The following is a 22,321-nucleotide window of genomic DNA, read 5'->3' as shown; positions in this document are numbered from 1 at the left end:
TTTTCCTACATGTAAAGAAGTTGCCTCTTTGAAAGCATGCTTTGTGTGCACTCTATTTATACTTCTGTTGAAGTAGGTAAATAACTAAATTGGATTTTGTTTTACAACAATCTTTAATAATGTATATCATTTTTTTTAAAGATATATTTGACTGATTGCTTAGGTTAGACTGAAGGAGGGATGGGGAAACTTTTTTTTCAACTTGTAAAGAAGTTGATTCTTTGAAGGCATGCTTGGTTGTTTTCTTGCCAAAATATGGTTGCAGGCAACCCAGAGATAGGGACTTTTTAAGACAGTATGATGAGTATGCAATCATTCAGATGACCTCTTTGGCTGATCTGCCTGTACCTCTAGATCCCTCTATGAGCTTTTTCCTGGCTGGAGCAGAGTAGGGATCCACCCTAAGCATGTCAGAGGCCTGGAGGAGCAGGATGGATGCTTCCTCCACACGGTTCAATGCAGGTGGCATGTCCTGCTTGAGGATCTGATCCTCACTGCTGTTGATGGTGTCATAACCAACCTGAAATACAAAACACTGGTTAGACACACCACCAGTCAAAACAGACACCTCTCTGAGGGGCCCAAAACCAGGAATTTTCAGAGCAGATCAATAACTTTTGAAGGAGTATGCCATTTGTTTTAAACAATTCCTGGAGACAAGTCCAGCAAGTTTTGAAAATTAATTTAAAACTCTAGATATGCAGTAATCAGGTAGCCTTATAATCAAAGACCAGGTCCTTCAGTCATTAAACTATCTGAGCACAAAAAATAAATATTAAGCAACAGACTCAAGACTCCAAACTTAGAAAACAAAACTCCATAGTTTTCCATGAGTTAATCTGTACAAATGTGTAGAACAAAGATATTAAGTAAATGCTGAAACTATCTTATCTATCTGTAAGAAGCTGTGAGAATATGGGGCTCAGTTAACTATAGGGAATACAATAGACATCTAAATCTAAAATGTCTCTCTTTAAGATCAGCAATTGGTTCCTCTTTATACTGTGTTTCCAGGATTTCAAATTGATACAGCCTCTGCTTAGTACCCTTCTAAGAACATATAAAACTTTGGAGCGCCAGTCTTGAATAATGTGTTTGCTGTTAACTTCAAGCACGGCATCCCTGTTATCTTACTGACAATTAAACATATAACATTTTTTTAACCTTTAAAATAGTTTTGTTTTCCATTTAAACCAAATGTTTTGCTATACTCCTTTGTATTCTTTATCTTGCTGAGCTTAAAATCCATCAAATTATTCATTTTTCCTGCAATGATGTCAATACAGCCCTAATAACATGACTAAACAACTATGTGACTTTGACCACTAACCTTTTTGACCACTCTATTCTTCAATTTTTGAGACAAATCTGATAATAACACATTTATGGAACAGACCTTAAAACTTTCCATGAAAAACTTAATAACTGACCTCATTAAAATGATGTTTGAGACCTGGATCCATCATGTGCAAAGCTGCACCATGTTCTCAAATGAATCAAAGACACATGATACAAGTCCAACCCCCCAACCCCACCCCACCAAAAAAATAAGAAAATGATAAGTAACCTTGACACTTTACTTTGTGATTCACATGCCGGTAGCAATATTGAAAACCCTGGTATGCTGGCCAAATATCTTAAAAGTGTCCAAGAAAAATAAATATATTGTCATTTTCACGGGCTGGTTTCACAACAGTTTTGCACTATTGTTTTTTAATTTTTCCTTCATGCTTTTATTTTGTCACAAAATAGCCCAACCACTTGGATCTCTAAATGGCGTAGATGATCCATAAACTCACATCATATAACATCATATAACTTTAACAACATAAATATCAGAGCAGTGTGTCAGGTTTATAAGATGTCTCCAACCTTTATGACATTGTTCCATCTGACCATAATAGTGAAATACTGGTGACTGTTACAACTCAGGATATTAATGCTTCAACAAAGTCAGTGCTTTGCCTGACATTTTAAACTCCAGTCAGAATTTTTGGCAGCCATATGTTTTATGGATATTTCTGTGCTGGTTTGAAATGTAATGAATAGTAAAGAATACATCACATGAGCTTAAATCCACAGCAGATAAAGAGCAATGATTCATGAGCAAAATCATATGTGAGTGGCCAACACAAAATCCGAAATTCAAACTATGTCCTACAAATTTTTCTTGTATCTACAGGCCTGGTCATACATAGGCAGTGTAGTTTAGAAACAACCAACAATGAAACAAAATGTTTTGCACAGATAGTTTGACTGACAAGATTTTGAATGTATATGAAAGCTGGTATCTTACCTTGACAAGATTGTCAACGGCCAGCTTGACAGCCATGACTGGCCTAGCCAAATCTGGCATGGCATTGCCATCTTCAGCTTCTTCATGTAGAATGACAAGCTTGGACACCTGACAAAAAATGGAAAAATCAATATATATTTATATATCAACTAGCCATATCAATATAAATGTCCACCACACTTAGTCTCACAATGCAGTGTTTAAGGTAAAGGTCACTAAAATACTATTTCCTTCTGAAAGAGTAATAGGTTTCAGTATTTGTTATGTTGTTATGTTTTTGTTTTCTTTACAATCAAACCTCATTTATGTACAGTATAACCTGTCTTAAAATACCATTCATTCTGCCAAATAATAATGGTCTCTCAAGACAGGTTGTCTCCCATGACAGGTCACAACACTATATAATGAATATATCAATGCATCAAGAATGTGGTATCCCAAGACAGGTGGTCACTCATTGCAATGGTCTTTCAAGACAGGTTTTACAGTACTACATAGAATAGTATGTACTGCATCTGTTTAATGCACAGATAATATCATGATTCATAAGTGAAATATTCATATCAAAGGACATCTGGATAAATCTATCTTGCCAGTAATGGCAATCAAAACTGGAGCAATGTATTTCCCAATTTGGGTCCATCATCCCAGATTCTTTCAAACTCTTTTGAAAATCATTTCTAATATAATTATTTTCTGTAATCTTAAATTGGGTCTGTTGACCATAAATTTGAATTGTTTTCCCCTGCTCTACAGTTTCATCTTTTGCATAGGGTCAGATATTTAGAGAAAAAGAATTCCCCTGGTTTTTCTCACTGGTTACTATTTAAAAAAGACCTTGTATATCTTAGGTATTAATAAAAGAAATATTAATTCAATTAATTTTGGTGTATAATTGATGGGTGTAATTTGGGTTATAGAGTATTCAGCTTGGCCTTACTTCAGATGTGCATCTATAAAAAAAATGCAACCTCCACTTGCTCATTTGTCTTCCTGGACTACAGAGGTAAATTGTAAAAAACAAAAAGAGCTAATGGCTTTTTTTACATTTTATATACATGGTAATACATTCATTGCACTTTCAGAAACTGATACTGTCTGGTCTTGCAAAAATTAGTTTTCCCTATTTCAACAACTGCTAAAGATAGTGTACTTTAGACTAATTAAGGATGGTTGTTTTAGCACATGGGAGCAATCATATTGGTTAGCTGTGTGCATAGATCATGTACAATTTCCACAAGAACAAAATATACAATCAAATTTCAGTCAGAGTACGTGAAAATAGCATAGAGGTAATGTAGAATGGTATTGTTGTTGTTCCTTTTGTTGTCATCGGCTCCACCATCATCATTACCATAATATAGTTAAATTTTCCACTGAAGGGAAAACAATTCTCTAATAGAATACTTACCCATGGGGGGGGGGAGGGATACTCTACTCAGAATTTTCATCCAGGAGTGAATTTAATTGGTGAAAGTTATTGATACCCGTTGCCAATAAGAATTACATTCAAAAACTCATCAGATCACAACTGATGTACTGACAGGCTCACAATCATGTAAAATTATTGGATCAAAACTGATTTACTAACATACAATATGTAGGTTACAACCATGTAAAACTCCTCAGATCACAGCTCATGTACAGATGCACACACGCAGTATGTAGGTCACAATCATGCAAAACCAATCAGATCACAGCTGGTGTACTGACAGACAAAGGAATTAAAATAATGTTGTTTTTGGTCTGATGGTTTTTAATGGCACTTTTGACACCTTATTGGCTACATCATGCTGAGGAAATGGGAGCTAAGTGCCTTTCCCAAGGACAGTTAAACCAAGGCAGCACATCCAGATTGACTTGTTTGTGTACTGAACATGCAACCCCTGGCTTATGAGTCTGATGCTCAAAAAACTAAGCTTCAGAAAGTCCCTCAATGGAAATGAAAAAATAAAGATAAACACCAAATCTCATTATTGGGGTCAAACTAAGAAGGTTACTCAATAACAAAAAACTCACACTCACCCTTCAAAAATTCAAAACTGCTAAAGAGAAAATTGTTAAACTTGGCAAAAAAATATGGCATTGATTATGTTGGGCCAATATGCTGACAAAAATATCAAAAATATTGGACCAGTTGAATTTTAAAGATTGTCTAAATCAAAGTTAACGTGTACTACTGCCAAAATGTTTTAACCAATTTCATGTCTGTATTGTACCTACTCAAGTACACACCACTAAACAGTGAAATCTTAAGGATTTAAAGTCTGACTTGATAGTATGCTCTCTTATGCAATTGACTAATTAGATTTATGACCCATGATGTTACCACCTGCAGCAAGACCTTTGTGGATATAGTGGTAACCAGCAAACTAGCCAGGTAGCTAGAATCGAGTCTTGAAGTGGAGGCAAGTTCAAGTTACACCTGGTGAATGAACTAACCTATTCGGGTCAGCAACAGCCACAAGCTGCCCATCTGTCACCATCACATGCCAAACTCTGAATCCCCTACCTCAGAATTATTTATATTTTTCTAGATAAGCTTCTATATAAAATCTAAATAAATAAAAAATTATTTGACAACTGAGTCCAGTCCATACGTCTACAAAATATATATCAAACTACAACATTATAGCACAACGCATATAGCACATACTGGACCTATATGATCCTTGCAAAGAACTAGCCATTTTTGTAAACAAAAACAAAAAATTAAAAAAATGGCTTTGGGAAGAATCCTTTCTCAAAAATATAAACTTTTATCCAATTTCTTTTTTAAAATCTTTTTAAGAATATACTCCATAAACTATAGTGGAACACAGACATAAAATCCTTTAAGTTTCGGATCAATGGGGGTCCCGTCAAAGTTCTACATCTTAACATCAATGAAGAGTGGAGAGGGGTCCACAAATAATGGTCAAAGAAGTACCTAAATTTAGAGATAGGATGTTTCAAAGGCATAGATCACTAACTACACTCAGCAGCACCCTCCACCAACATGAATGAAATAAGGTCAGTACACTATGTACATAATGTATGCATCACACGCATTACATAGCACTACCTGTGTATGAAAAGAAACTGTGTGATGATAAACATGACCTGGCTGTGTTAGTAAAATCCTGATTTGTGTACCTCCCTACAAAAAGGCATCCTTGGTCTAAGATGAGATGATTCACTAATTGAATATATTACATAAATTGAAGTATTTCTTCTGACTCATACAAAATAGAGGTCCCCTGAAGGAAATTTTATTGGGAACAGTTTTTTTCTGCTTCAGAGAAATGCTTATAAAGACGAAAGATGCAAATCAAAACACAAAATGTGTTCACGGAGCATGAATGTCGTGCCATAATGACTTCAGCACTAAACTTGGTCAAATTTATAGTTACTGGTATTACTTTGTAACTTTAAGGTGTCTGAAACATAAAAAAGTGTTCAAACCATCCCTGATTAACTATCCCTGATTAACTATTTGGCAGTAGGGACGATAAAAGTCACTGTGGCTGACTTTTGTAAACTCACATTTCTGGTAGAGGAATCAGATGAATGATTTTTAATTAAGCAAGGTACCAGTCTGGAAGTGGGAAAACATTGGACACTCTACTTATTACCTGTTCATCATGTCATGTCAGTCACTGTAACATTAGCGTGGAATTTTTCTCTTTTAATTTTCAGCAACTAGTATTAGTGATGTCAATTTCTACACTGATTCTGTAGATGTAGATGACTTTATTTTTTGCGTTGCAAGCTAAAATTATCCTGTGCTCCATGGCATGAAATTGGTTACTATGATAACTCTTATATGTAACCTGCCTTAGGGACATTATCTCAAAAACATGCCACAAACCACACTCTGATCAACCTGTGACCTTGACCTAGAGGATGCAACCTCAACATGCAAGTCAAAATATATCTTACAGTAACAACATTTAAGTATTGTAATGTATATTTAATTTGCATTTTTTTATATAATTATATGCTATGGATAATTATAAGTTTATTTTCTACCAGACCTGAATCACTGATTTTGGTTTTGTAAACAATGTTTATCTCAATCTGAGTCTAGAACACTGGAAATTCCCCATGAAAAGCCAGGTCTACCTGTTATTTACTACAATTAATATTATAATTTCATTAACAGACCTAATAAAAAATTTTATCTTGTAAATATTTAGAATCTTCCAAAATGACATTTTCCACAAAATAATAGTTGTTTTTTAAAAAATAAAATGCTAATTTTGACTCTTTGGCTGCCATTATGGATATAATTCAGTACCAATTTCATTTAGGACTAACTAAACATCATATGGAGTCTTTTGGAGACAACCCTATGTCAATACTACCATCCATTCAAGAGAAATTTATCTTCAAGGTGGCCACCATGGATAAGTATAATTTTCACTGAGGACCACCTACACACCGTAAGAAGTCTTATGGTGAAAACCCAATGAAGATATGACTTTCTGTTTAGGAGGTGTACCAACAACAACACTATCAAGATTGTTGCTATTATAAGCAACCATACTGAATGTTAGATCAGTACCATTTGAATATAGGACCACTTGGGCAGCATAAGAAGTCTTCTGGTAAAAATCTCATGCTGAAATGACCATCCATCCATGAGGAATAGTATTAACAAGTTTCAACTGCCATTGTGGCCATATTGGACTTCAGATCAATATTATTTTCATTTATAACCAATCCGACATGATGAAAGCTTTTCAGTGAAAACCACACGTTTATATAATCATCAATTCACGAGGATTGGGCGATAACATGATTTTCGATATCACAGTGGTCAAACTGTATGTCCAAGCAGTGCCTTTTCCTTTAGGACCAACTAGATCATCAGACAAACATTTTTGCGAGCTACTTGGCAATCCTCCAAGTAGTTTATGAGCAGCTGATATAACAAATTTGAGCTAACAGACAGACAGATGAAAGATAACACACTATAAGCTCTGGGCTGTGATGAGCAGACCTGTAAATTAAGATACCAAAAGACAGCATTCTTAAACTTGAAATTTACAACCTCTAAATGTATGCCTGAGTATGACCATACAATACAATTTGAACGAGCTTTAAAATTTTAGATTTGTACTGTGCTTTCCATATGTGTTCAGTTTTTCATGGTCAATCAAACAGACTGTATACAGCATCATTCAGATTCTCTCTTCAACTGATGAAAGTAGCTTATCTTCAACTTGAAATTTTCTGCATAACTACAAATGTTGACCTCTGAAAAAATCTGAGTCAAGTATTTAGAAAATGCATGATGCATGAAACTATGTAAACAGCTTATGTTATCAAATGCCCATAAGAAATAGAGCTTTATGTACATCAGTTTTTAAAAAATCTTTATTTACTTATCTGTGATGCTTAGCCTTTAATTAAGTTTTCTAATTACAAAAAGGAAAACCAATGTTCTATTCTCTTATAATTATTTTCATCTCTAAATACACCTGTCCACAGAGGATATATACTGCAATCTCATTAGTGTCCTTTATAAACAAAGTTTACTGCTACAGTAAATGTATTCTTATGACTTGTTTTAACAGAGCAGAGCACCTGTCCAAGTTTGTCAACTGTATAATATAAAGATTACAATATCCTATGAAACACTGAATCATCTCTGCATGTGTAAGTGTCCTAAATACGATGGAATATTAGGTAAACTGAAAAACCTGAACAAAATTAACAATTACACAGCAATGCATCCAATTGCATAGTTTCATGTACAGGATGGTATGGTCTTTAAAGACAAACTTCAAAAAACAATCACTGAAACATAAAATGAAGATCACAACTTTTCTTTGTGTGCATCCTGCCATCAACTTTCTCAATTCCAGGTGGGTTAGTATGCATACAGCATGCCAAAAAACTGCTGAAATTGATTAAAGCCATTTATAGATGAAATATAGGATAGTGACCGTATTTTGTGGTATGGGTGTGGTATTAACTGAGATCCAGATTATCATCAAGTTTCATGATTCTAACATAAGCAGTGCCTAAGAAATGAGTATCAAACACATATTTGACCAAAGTCAGTTAAGCATAAATAATGGATCACAGTGACCTATGTTTGTGCTGATGAAAGTGCCCTTATCTTGCTTCATCCCCTCACAATGTCTCATGTTTATACTGGTATAAAATATAATGAATTTAAACAAATAGTTGGTCATGAACCAAATGCACCAACTTAACAAAAAATATGTAAATAATGTACATGTACATAACAAGTGCCCATTAGCCATCTCCTCAAATTGATAGATGCCATGAAAACTACTCCAAAATGTTGCCAAGGGCCTGAGAAAAACAAATGATCGAGATGAAATGAGGCTGTACATAATTATATACTTATATATGTATGGTCACTGACACTTACTGACAAGTACTAACAGACTGCAGGCAGCTCACAATTTACATCTGCCCCACCCAACCATCCCCACCCCCTGACATAACTGAAGAAGAAAAAACACAGGGCTCTAATCTACTGTCACACAGTGATTGCCATAGTCACATTTTTCGTAACAGACAGTAGGCAGCAAAAAGGCCTGCCTACTTTGCATTTTTTCATCCTAGCCATATTTCAATACTTTTAACACTATTTACATTTCTGGATCATTGTTATGGGTCAAACTCAATCAGCTATTTAAATGAAGTACTCTCCCTTGGAATAAATAAGGAAACTGCATTATCTAATATGACTGAACTCCCCTTTTCTAAATATAGTAATATTAAATACAAATCAATCATGTACAATTTTCTGCAATGTTTTGGGCAACAGTGAACAGAATGTTTTAGAGAAAAAGACTGCACTGAGAATGAATTTGCAGCAATTTGTTCTTGTGTGCCAGCTGTACAAGGTTCATGCTTTCCATGCAGATTCCTATTGTTTTTTTTCCATATGGAAATACTATTATGGAAAAAGACTTGAGTACATGTATTTTGGAAAATTTTCGAGACTATACATTCCAGTTAAAATCAGTATTTCAGATGGGCATCAGTCTTCAGACAATGGTCAAAACTGTTACATTTCAGCTGTGAGTTCAGACAGATTGACCAACAATACAAATGTATAACTGCTACAAATCATGTGATGGTTCAGTGCAGCATAAACTAATGCTGCCAGTGCTTGTATAATTCCTTGACTGGTTATATAACCTTGCTTTTGATTTTCTGAAATCATCCCCTCCTGACCAACAACAGTTTGCTTTATGAGCAAGACATGATGTTAGTAAAATGGCGTCACCTGTTTATGAGTGCAATGCAGCATTCTCGCCAGAATAAAAGGGCAAGAACATTATAAATGTTCAAATAATGACTCAATCTCCTGAAGACATGATTAAACACAAATAAGTATAGTCTTTCTTCTGTAAATGTTATATAACCCTGAAGTATACGACAAATTTGCAGGCTGGATGCAATGTTGTTTGCTATGATGTACAGGGTCATGGGCTGTAAATGTTATATAACCCTGAAGTGTATCACAAATTTGCAGGCTGGATGCAATGTTGTTTGCTATGATGTACAGTGTCATGGGCTGTAAATGTTATATAACCCTAAGTATAATACATGTACAAATTTGCAGACTGGATGCAGTGTTGTTTGCTATGATGTACAGAGTCATGGGACTGAAGTACTGAACATAACTAATGCAATACTTCATTCACAATTAGGAAATTATTAACTACAAACAACATTTACCCTTGCTATAAAATATATCCATCAGGTGTTGATTTGACCGAAATAATCAGCATGAAAGGGCCCTAAGTTTTAGTTAATTTTCTGATTTCATTTATTGGAGAAAATACACAGGTTATAATTAATGACACAGAACATGTACCTGCATCTGTTTTATGGGTATTATTATATTCTGTATCAATTCTATATGCAAGGCTCTAAGGGACCTAAACTTCCACATCAGATACTCATGCAAGGATGCACCAATTTTCTTAGTATAATGCATTCCCATCTGCTGTGGCCAATCTGCAATGTAACTGATGCTTATTCTTAAATAAACAGGCATGAAGCTTAAGTGTGACTAATTACCAGTTATTCCTTCACTCTGTAATTTTAAAAAGAAATGCCTCTCTGAAGAGCACTCTCATGTGTCTTCAAAGAAACAGATGTTCTATTCTATGTAAGCACATGCAATTCTTTAGAAAACAAATGATGCCCTTTTGCTTTAATGATGTTTAAAATTTTGATTTTGCCTATATAAACCATGAAAGATGTCAATGTTTTCTCAGTTGTGTTGTACAGTACTGCCAAATCATTCAGTATGTGATAATAACAATAACTGCTATTTCAGTACTGTGATTATGACTGAGGCACACCAGCATTAGTTGATACCTTTCACAAGAGTACAGAAAAGTACAGACTTGTAAAAATTAGTCAACAAATTAAGCCTCTTTTCATTTTTCAGGAAATGGACATACGATGAAAATTACATTAATGCTAACAGAAGGCAAAAAAACAAAAAATGATGAAAGTGAGACCACAAGTGTAGACAAGAAGAGAACTTGAACTTGGAATATATATCTAATGCAGACTATGTCTCAGCTAAAGTGAAGAATGCTGATGAAAATGGCAGCAGAACTAAGAAAGTGAGAACATGGAGACCACAGTGAAAGAAGTTTACTTTGCTGAAAATAGTGAAATTGACGGTTAATTTAAATTTAAAAAAAAAAACAATTTGTGAGTTATGTAAGACTGTTGGAAAGCAAAATATTTCCAGTTCAAACGGAAGTACATGTACTAAGCTATCAGCCAAATTAGCTGTTACAAAAGAAAACCATGTAATTTTATTGTGTTGAATGTTGCCATGTTATGCAAAATGTCAGACAATCCCATATGCTGTTGAGAAAACTTTTGGAATTAGTCTGGAGATGACTGCAAAGAAGACTTAAAACCAAAGCAAGGTTTAGTCTGAAACATGTGTTACGACTCTGTAGTCTTATACTAAGCAACCGAAAAGAGCAAAAACCAACCAGTTTTGTAAAAATAAACAAATAATATATTCCCCATGAATACAAAGTGAAAATTTAGAAAGAACTTCAGTATTGTGAATTAATCTCAAATAGTTGTAGAAGTTTTATCACAAGTCCAAAAATGTATAAAGTTACAATTTTATTCCAGTGGTATTCCAAATAAGTTCTGATACAGAATATGTTGCTGTGCCTGTAACCTCAGACATGATAATGTGTCAATAGCCTGATTCATAATGATGTGCTTACAGTCTTTTGATATATCACAATCATATAATCCAAAAACGTCCTTGTCTCAATTCACTATAATTCCAAATTATTATTTCTGACCAAGAATATTATTGATGAGCACTTTGTATTTCCAGTGAATTATAATTTAATTTAATAATTCCACCCAAATGAAAAAATGAACACAATAGACAATAGAAACACTGATTCTACTTCAAAATGTTAAGACATGAACTAGTAATTTTTAGATAAACAAGATTATATACTCCTCTATTTGACCTAGGTCTCAATTACCATTTTCTGACAATACTGACACTTAATGGAAAATTCCATTCAAGAAGTTTCTAGGGTCTGAATCAACACTATAAAATATGTTTACCATTAATAATATCTGAACAGTTCATCCACAATCATGGGGAATCATCAAACAATGTATTCTGTTGTATATAAAACAAATGTCTCAAATCAGGTACATAGTGAACTTGATTTTGGACAAGGTCAAGTACAAAATACAGATATACATAACATACAATCATTGCAAAAAGACAACAAAAAGTACAAAAAAATTAAATATATCTAACACATGAAACTGAAAAGAATAACCAGAATAAAGAAGGAGGATCCTGTACTTGAAGACTTTGATCCCCAGAATGCTATACAAACACACATAAGGTCAAAGAACAGGAAAAAAATATTTTCCAAACCTAGTTTACAGAGGATATAGCGCATTATGATTTACAAAGTTTTGAAGAATTATTAAAAAATATTTTCTCTCCAATGTGATCCTGTGAGGCCGAGAATTTAACCCTGATATGAAACAAAATAATGATCATGTATTTTTTTACATTTTCCTTTCTATACTATTGAAGGTATGGGAATCATGAGTATATGCTGGGGACTCAAAAATAGGCTTTGGACTCCTGAATGCCAAAAGTAAAGAGTCCAGGACTACTCCATATGAAACTCTGTTAAAAGCACTGCATATGGTATTATTATTTCCATGATATCATTATATGTGTCTACTATAAATAAACAGGCATGTTGTAAACATTCAAATTAAACATTTAAACTTAGAAAAATATAGGAAAATCTCTACATAAGGATAAAAAAATATTGGTGATAGTAATGATGGTGGCCATATTGGATATAAGATTTACACAGTTTCCATCTAAGAACAACTAGACATCATGAGAAGTACCAGCCATTTGGTTGGCCATTCTGGTAGCCATATTGGATATCAGATCAACGCCAGTTAAATTTCAGACCAAACAGACATAAAAAATCAATTAGTAAAAACAACATGCTAACATAACTATCCATTCTGGAGAAGGGATAACAAAATTCTCAAGATGGCAGCAGTGGTTACAGCCATACTGAATGTGGTGTGAGTGGCATCATTTTGATTTAGAACCAACTATATACATCATAAGACGTCTTCTGGTGAAAAACAAATGTTAATAAAACTCAACATCAACAGGAATAGTGTAAACAATATTTTCAAAATGGCTGCTGTGGCAGTCATATTTGACATCTAATTGACAGCATTTTTATTTCTGACATCACAAAAAGTCTTTCAGTGAAAACCTCATGTTGACATGACCATCCCTTCAGGAGTAGTAGTGATAACAAGATTTTCAAACCATCAGACTGGTACCATTTTCATCTAGAACAATCAGATAATATAAGAAGTCATTTGGTAAAAACCCAATATCTATATGACTTTCAGCACTGGAGAAGTAGCAATTACAAGATTTTCAAGATGGCTGCAATAGCAGCCATATTGGAAATCAGACTGGCACCATTTTCTTTAGGACAACCTAGGCCATCTGATGAGTGTGCATGCAAAGTTTCACTGCAATCCTCGAAGTAGCTGAGGAGAAGTAGCAATAACAAACTTGTGCTAATGGAGTAACAGATGATGGATGGCAGACTACAGACCATCCCAAAAGCTTTTTTGGACTATAACCAGTGTAGCAACAAATATAAAATTATGATCCTTCATTTAATTTTAATCTTCTTGGGATGTTAAAACATTATTTACTTGCAATTCATATTTAAAAAAAGACAACATTATTCCCAAAAGAAATTGGGAATGAAAAAATAACTAGTCAACACTCAATACAAGTTTTACTTGGATAGAAATTTTACAAATATACCATAAAACAATAAGCTTTTTCAGAGGAAATTCCAAAAGGGAATACCTTATCAACTGGTAATCACCAATATCAGTGATGTTCAATATTTTCCTTGTCAAATGTTTGATGTTTTCAATACCAGCCAATTAAGGAGATATCTCTACTTAAACAAATACAAGTATAGGGATATAATGTAAGGAAGTAAATAATTTACACAAGTATCGAAAAGAGGAAAGCTGATAATCACTGCTTCCTGGAGATAATGATTGAGCCCTGTTGTTTGCCATCTGACTGCAAAAGTGGGCAGAAAAATGAAGCTTTGTTATACTTAGGTAAAATGCATTTTACTGACAAAATTGCATACAATTAGGTGTGTGTGTGTCTGTTTGTGTGTGATTTGAATTTTTAATGCAGCTTTTAAAAAATTCAGTCATATCACTACAATATCTGCAGTGTGTCAGTTTATAGTGAAATGCATTATACTGACAAAATTGCATATAACTAGAGGTGTGTGTGTGTGTGTGATTTGGATTTTCAATGCACCTTTAAAAAATATTGTCATATTGCTACAATGTCTGCAGTGGGTCAGTTTATAGTGATGTCTAGTACTGGAGCATCATGCCACAGACATGTAGCATGATGTCTCACCCAGTCACCTTCTCCTGACACCAGACCAATCAGACCTAACACTAGCCTCTTAATGCTGTGCACCTAGTGAGGCAGCTGTTAGTACCATTTTTGTAAGTCTTAGGTATGACGGTAAAATTCATGTACTGACAAAATTACCTGTAACTCACAATTATACATTCTGTATTACATGTGTAGAAAAACACAACAAACAAGAATTAATTACCAATTAGAGCCATGCCCATGCATTCTGTAAATAGTCCTGAAATTTTCTGTATTCTCTTGAATTTTGCATTCCCCATGACAATTGTCCTGGGGCATGACAGAACAACCTGAAATACTAGAAAATCCGTGGAAATGAGAGACTGAAAAATTCCTATGTCAGCTATGGAATAAGTTGGCCATTTTTAAGACTGTTCATATTCTGGTCATTTCAGACATGGAAAATGTCCATGCACATGCAGAAAGCTATGCAGATATTAGGCCAGCATTTCTAGGGGCCATCATTATGCATTTGGATTCTGATGATTATCAAGACCTAACAATTCTACCAGTGGTGTGACATCTTACAGGTGATTAACTGGGTCTTTAATCACTTATAATAGTTCAAGGAATGCATTTTCATTGTTGTCTAAATGCTTTTATTTAACATTTTCTGTCGGCAATGAATATCCTGTGTAATCTAAAATGTGATTTTGTTAAATTAGCATGAACAAGTTTATGTTAATGGCACAGTTAACATCAACAAACCACATTCCCTATGGCATAGTTAACATCAACAAACCACATTCCCTATGGCACAGTTAACATCAACAAACCACATTCCCTATGGCACAGTTAACATCAACAAATCACATTCCCTATGGCACAGTTAACATCAACAAATCACATTCCCTATAGCACAGTTAACATCAACAAACCACATTCCCTATGGCACAGTTAACATCAACAAACGACATTCCCTATGGCACAGTTAAGATCAACAAATCACATTCCCTATGGCACAGTTAACATCAACAAACCACATTCCCTATGGCACAGTTAACAACAACAAACCACATTCCTTATTTCCAGCTACATACATGTACATAATTCATAATTCAATGTACCACTGACATGCATCTTAACTCTGAATGTATTAATTATGTGGTATATATAGCATCTGTATTAAACAATTGAAAACTGAAAAATTATACATCTGCTAGCTATAAGAAACAAAGCTACAATGAAAATGGGCACAGCATATATAACTGAATTCAACCTTTGACCTCTTACGCTATAGTAAATTACCCCCATACATGTATAACACAGGACTAAAGAGCCAAGAACATAGCAGGTCCAGAAGCTGCAGTGATTTCATTTGTGTTTTACACTTCACATGTAAAATGAAGTCTTAATCTGACCTAGACCTTTCTGTTCTGTTTTGTTTTTTTGCAAATTTTCACATTCCTCTAAAACTGTTACAATGGGAAAATTTGGGTACAAGCATTTTGTCATACAAAGTGGCCATACCATAGTACAATTTAGGAGTAACTGAGAATAACACAGTATTATTCTAATATGTCATGATATTGATATACAAAAGTACATTTACAATACACGTATTATATATATATATATATATATATATATATATATATATATATATATATATATATCCGTACTTCCATACCTGTCAATTTCTCAGTCCAAATAGGGAGATTTATTAAAAAATTAAGGAGACTGGGACCTAAAATAAGTTTTATTGCTGCATTTTTTAAGTTTTCACTTAGTACTGCCTATTTTCGATATAATACAACATAGTATTTCTGTTGTTTTATGCTTCTTGGCTTCATTTACTATGCCATGTCCTTTGATATAACATGCGCAAAAGACGTGGTACTGACTCTACTGAGACTTGCAAATCCAACCAATACTGCCAATTTTGGTTTTACTTTATGGATACTTCACCCCTTTTAATTGCTTCCAATAAAATCTTATCAGGTGAGCTTTCATCTACCTTACATTTCAACATTTTAACAAATGTTTAAAATGTTGATAAATGCCATAAATATATACTTTTCTATATAAATTAACAGTGTAATAAATTATTCCTTAGCTCACCTCAAATTTTACTAGGCTCCAAAAGCCACTGTAAACATTATCATGCAGAAAATAAATTCAGACAATCTTCACCTCTTTTCAAAGCAAGATTATTAAACAATATTTTTTCTTTTCATTAGAACTCTGGCACTATATGGTCATTATTGTTGTTGTGGGTTTAACATTTTTAGCACATGACAGACTATACATGACAACCAGCATACATGCTGGAGGATGAGCAAGGAAAACACCCAGGAAGAACCACTGACCCACATGAAGCTTCTTGCAAGTTTTCTCACATACCCATTTTGGGCATGCAAGCCTGAGACTCAAACTCAGACGGACAGAAGTGAGATGTGTGAATGAGCTATAAAATTGTAACCACCCAGCAATAGGCTATATTGTGAAACCACCTATTCTACCTACCTACCTACATACACAATGTGCCCCCATGTATATCAACCTACCTACTGTGGCAGAGCACAAAAAAAAAAAACACTAAAAGAAAACATTCTTTTCTATGATATCAACATATAGTGTGTTATTAGAATTTAAAATTAATATTATGTTTGTATTATTTTTATTTCAAATCATTGTTCTTAAAATCTGTTCGACAAACAGTTATTGCTCCCTTATAATACCTCTTGAAGCTGTTTTATTAAGTGAAAGTCATAGAGTTGAGTAACCTTGGAGTGGCTGCCAAGAGTAACATAGTTCACACATAGCTAATTACCTAATTAAAGCATTACAGGCAAAGCCTTACAAGAAAAACATGAAGCATGCAGTGCACACATCCAATTCCCAAACATATTCACATGTACAGTACAGAGTGAACCTGTATTATTACATACATTTTACCACTAAATAAGCATCTTTTTTACTTCATACTTCTAACTGCTGTGATCAAGAATAGCCTTCTGCATGTGCTATAATGTGTATAGATGAATCAATGTGAGCATAATCACAAAAACTTGAGCCATGTTGGTAAAGTATAAAATGTAGGTCACCATGACCTTTGATTGTATGGCTGTAGTTGTACCAGAGATGCATCCAATTATGTTTCAAGACTGGAACATAAATAGCATCCAATAAATGAAGCTTAACACAAAATTTCAATATTGTCACAGAAGCATGAAATATGTCACAGATACCCCTTTTTGCAACTGGGCCGCAGAACTTATCCAGATGTATCCACTCATAAAGTTTCATGACTTCAAGAAGGAGAGTATCCATATAAAATACCAAAAATGGGTGTGGTAATCAGCAAAATACAAAAATTAACCAAAGCTAGTAAAAGATGAAATATAGGTAACAATGAGCCTCTTTTTCTGCAAGTGTGTGGTAGTAACTGAGATGCACATCATCACCAATTTCATCGTTCTACTTGAACAGTGCAATAGATGAATATCGAACACAAAATGTAATCCAAGTCTGTCACACCTAAAATATGGGCCATAATGGCCTATTAGATTTCTTGATTCTTGAACGGTTAGTAAGTTACATAGCATGTCAAATAGAGGTGTAGTCATGAATTAAATGCAAAAACTTAACCCAAGCCAGACAAATGTGAAATATTGGTCAGTGTCCTTTTTTGGTATGGTTGTAGTAATAGGAGAGATGGATGCAAATATCTAGTTTAATGACTAAAGCATAAATAATTAAATGATTTAACTGAAGCAAAGTCAGTGAAATGTAAAATACAGATCACCATGATCTACTTTTAAGATTAGGGTGTATTATTCATCAAGATGCATCCTCTTGTCAATTTCATGTTTCCAGGTGTAGCACTATTAGACAGTAGATAAATAAGAGTCCCTCAAAGGGACTGACCTTCTAAGGCTGAAAAGAATTTCCAGGAATTCAAGATAAGACCATTTCTTCCTTTAAACTGCAATGTTCAAACCATCTTTGATATTCTTCAGTAATTATGAGATTTTAAATTAACTGCTGTGGTAGGCATAATAGAGGTAAACTTTTTAATTAAGAACCAACAAGGAAGTCTTCTGGAGGAAACCCCATGTTGATACAACTTTCTGTTTTGAAGGAGCAACTATAGTGAGATTTTCAAGATGGCTGCTATGGTGGCCATATTCATTAGCATACTGGCACCATTTGTACTTATTACCAACTAGACATCATAAGAAGTCCTTTGGTAAAAGCAGAATGTTGATTTGACAACCCTTGTATGAGAAGTAGTGATAAGATTTTCAAGATGGCCATCGTGGCATTAATAGCTGGATTGGTACCATTTTCATTTATGACCAACTGGACATCATAAAAAACCTTTCAGGGAAAATCAAATACTGATATGACCATTCATTCTGGATAGAACAGTGGTAAAAGATTTTCAAGATGGCCACTGTGGCAGGCATACTGAATGTCTGAATGGCACCATTAGGCCATCCAGACACCATGAAAAATTGTTTAGTAAAAACCCATGTTGATATGACTATCCAATCTGAAGGAATAGTAATATCAGTATTTTCAAGATGAATACTGTTATTGGTACTCAACAAATAAAGGATTGTTTTGGTTTTGTGGGTTTAACACCAGTTCTTAGCACATGATGAACTATACATAATGGCCAACGTCCCGAGGAAATACCACCAAGCCATAGGAAGCTACTGTCAAGCTATCTCATATAGCAACCATGTTAGCTAAGCTTGAGACTCAAACCCATGTGGAGAGGAGAGATGTCCGTAATCTGTAAAGGCATGTACCTTAGACCACTCAGCGACCCGGGGCCCCACGACTAATTGAACAGGATTTGTCATGATTGTGTGATTAGAAGAAACTTGGATGGCTTTATTTTAAATATAATGATCCCAAGGAATATGCGACTACTTCAAATAATCATTATCACTAATGTAGACATACAGTTAACATAATATTTAGCACCTTAAAAAGCATGCTCCTCAATCAATGAAAGCAGAAACCGCTCAAGTTGGCACACAAAACCCGAAACCCTGTAAAATTTCCTTAATACTGGCACTCATAAATTTGAATAAAAAGTTTAAAAGCATGTAAAAATTACAATAAATATGGTAATAACACAGATGCCAAACTCACAGCACACCTACTGTTCCTCCATTGAATTCAGCCTACTTTATGTATACTAACCGATCATCATTAATTGTGTAGTGCCAGTATGAATACAAAGTATACCACATCTATTTGACAGGTCTGTACATTATTAAGACCAAGATGGAAATGCAAAACCCGTGGATAATGTTTATGTATATTGTATTAAAGTGCTGTTTGTAATAGATTATATAGCTGACTGTTGTATAAGGACTGTGTAGTATGGTACAGTCCACATCAAGATCTACCATATATACTCACTTGTAAGTCAAACTGCAAAAAAACAAAACTGATCTGCCTTAGCATTTTGCACTTGTAGATTAGGGTCTATGCTGTTTGTTCTACTGATTACTACTAACAAACTGCACAAACCATATCTGGCACATTATGTGATGGCAGATCTGGGTCAGTTTGCGGTTGGACTTGCTTATAACAAGTACATGAAGTACCTCATGTACACACAACATTGAAAATGGCATTCATCTGCATCAGTTAGGGTAATGTGCTTCTTTATAAGCATGGCATGCATCCATATTAAAATTTTACTCTTCATTCTAAGATGGTCCATAATGCCTCCCTTATTTGTACCACCAAGTTTATTTTGTGCTGGGAAGAAACTGGGATGGGGAAGGTCCAAAGGCACTGTGGAAGCTGGTTTAACTACCATTGTATTTTCACAATCTCTTGGAAGTTAATGTAGACAAAATAACCCAAAGGCATGAAAATTGAATATTTACAATGTACTTGTATACCATACAGCATGAAAATAGTTGACAAAGAGTAGAAGGAACACAAAGAGTAGAAGGAACCATTAAGGTGTGTGAAGGCAAAAAGCATTCCACTAAAAAAGAACTTTTTACTGGCAAAAAAAAGAGACCCATGTCCCTTTTGATATTCTTATCTGAATTCAGATAAATACTGCATTCTTCCTGCTTGGATTGTGTAATTAATATTTCAATGAAAATTCTTCCTCAGAAATTAGATTATAAGTGATACACTGAAATCATGAACAAAATCATAAACCATAAATTAAAAGAAACTAAATAAAATCAACAAATTAGGAGCTGTGATCATGAAGTCTGACCTAGATGTAATGGCGTAAGTGTCGATGAATATCCAAAATAAGTTTCTAAACCCCCAATGAACCTGACAACATCAGGAAAAACTGAAGTCAATACCCTAATGCAAATAGGTCATACCACCCGCAAGAAAAAATCGAGCTTAATGAGCAAGCAATGAGAACCTATGCAGTATCTAATGCAGAATATATCATGCATGGAAGCTGAGTGGGAGATGGGACCAAACATGATCTTTTTTTATTGTGGATGGGTGTATTACTTTGTAAGATATGTTTTGATATAATTTAATTATTACTGTGGATTCATTTATTTTCATGCCATCAAATCTGATGGTTTTGAGAAAAATCTCATTAGTAACTACCCATTTTGGAGAGGTATCCTAGCTATAAATCATGCATCCAACAGATAGATCATTGTTAACACAGTCTTTAAATTCATTATTTGTAGCAATCCTGAAATTAACAGAAACTGGTACAATGGAAGAAAAAGAGTGAATCAACAGTTACATGTGCATTAAATTGGTTCCATTCAAGCTTTCATACAATCCAGTTTTACTGCTAGGTACTTGCTAGGTGGCAGTGAATTCAAGCAAATTACCTGCCAAAACTGAAATCCAATAACCCTCTCTAAGGTGTGTTAATGTACTTGTTGAAAATAGGGGACATTTTTCCCAGTGAAAACGCATGACTAATTTCAAATTTCAATTTCTGTCAAAACGTTCTGAGTGTGTAAACCCACTTCTTGCTGTGAGCCAAATTAATCATTGAGAAACCTGTGTAGGTGGAGATGCATAATCAGAAACATGGAATGTGGTTATGCTTTCTACAAAATGTGTTATTAAAGTTTGTGCAGACTTCAATTAAAATATTTCTTGAATCATTAATTTTGTATAGTATGTTACCAAAATGCAAAATGTTTTGATGGTGTGATGCAGACAGACAAAAGTTATTTTAAGCTCTGTTTTTCTCACTTATCCAAGAGCAAATAATTAGGATATATGACCAGGAATAATTCCTATCAAAAACTAAGTGCACTGATGATGGAAAGCAATTATTCCTGGGGATTTAAAAATATCTAAAATTACTAGTATTTCCACAGCTCACAATTACAAATCCTAAGGTGCTTTTTATATTTCCTGTCACTATATTGACCTTTCCTCTGAAATGTGACCCAGTCTGAAATTCTTTTAAGCAAATTAAAAAACATCACTGTACATATAATTGCAATTTTGTTTTATGTGACCACTTTCTGTCAAATTTTGTCAAATTCTGAATGGTAGTTATTGATAAGAAGTATTTTTAAGGTTTTTCAATCTCTAGCAACAGTTGTCATATTTGATGGCAGACTGGCATCCATCATCTACTTAAACGCAGCATCATTTGTATAGATGTGAAGTCTTCATCCATGGATGCTTTCTGTCAAGATTAATCAAATTGTATTCAGCATTCTGGAGACAAAATCATTAAACTGTTTTCCTAATTTTAGCAACAGCAGCCATGTTTAAAAGTGTTATCATAAGTATTTGTAAAAATTTTATACATCTTTACGACATATGCTTTGAATTTTATTCAGCAGTTTTTTTAAAAAGTTGTTTAAATGGTGGCTATATTTTTCATGGTGGATTAGCATCAGCTGTATAAATTTTGATATTTTCATCTCAGTATGTTATCTCTCAAATCTGATAAAATCTGCTCAGTGTCTGAAGAAATCGTTTTAAAGGCCTTTGAGTTTTTAGTTTTTAAAAAGATGTCATATTTGATGACAGATCTGTTTTATTTGTACAAACCATAAAGGTCTTCA

The 22,321-nt window shown here is 34.1% G+C and overlaps 1 protein-coding gene across 6 annotated transcripts in view; it reads right to left on the bottom strand.

The window, feature by feature from the left end:
* LOC149787694 (vinculin-like) overlaps positions 1-22,321 on the bottom strand; it is a 134,221-nt gene that overhangs the window by 99,472 nt on the left and 12,428 nt on the right. For all 6 annotated transcript variants that reach the window (XM_089973881.1, XM_089973882.1, XM_089973884.1 and 3 more), the window contains exons 2-3: positions 2,297-2,404; positions 349-520 (exon numbers count right to left, since the gene is read on the bottom strand). In XM_089973881.1, coding sequence (XP_089830007.1) covers positions 349-520; positions 2,297-2,404 — 280 coding nt within the window. The remainder of the gene's footprint in view (positions 1-348; positions 521-2,296; positions 2,405-22,321) is intronic.

Source organism: Sinohyriopsis cumingii, chromosome 11 (assembly GCF_028554795.1).
Source record: "Sinohyriopsis cumingii isolate HCF-2022 chromosome 11, ASM2855479v2, whole genome shotgun sequence".
NCBI classification, from domain to species: domain Eukaryota; kingdom Metazoa; phylum Mollusca; class Bivalvia; order Unionida; family Unionidae; genus Sinohyriopsis; species Sinohyriopsis cumingii.
The sequence above is the reverse complement of the archived record's forward strand: the minus strand, read 5'-3'. Positions and strand labels throughout refer to the sequence as shown.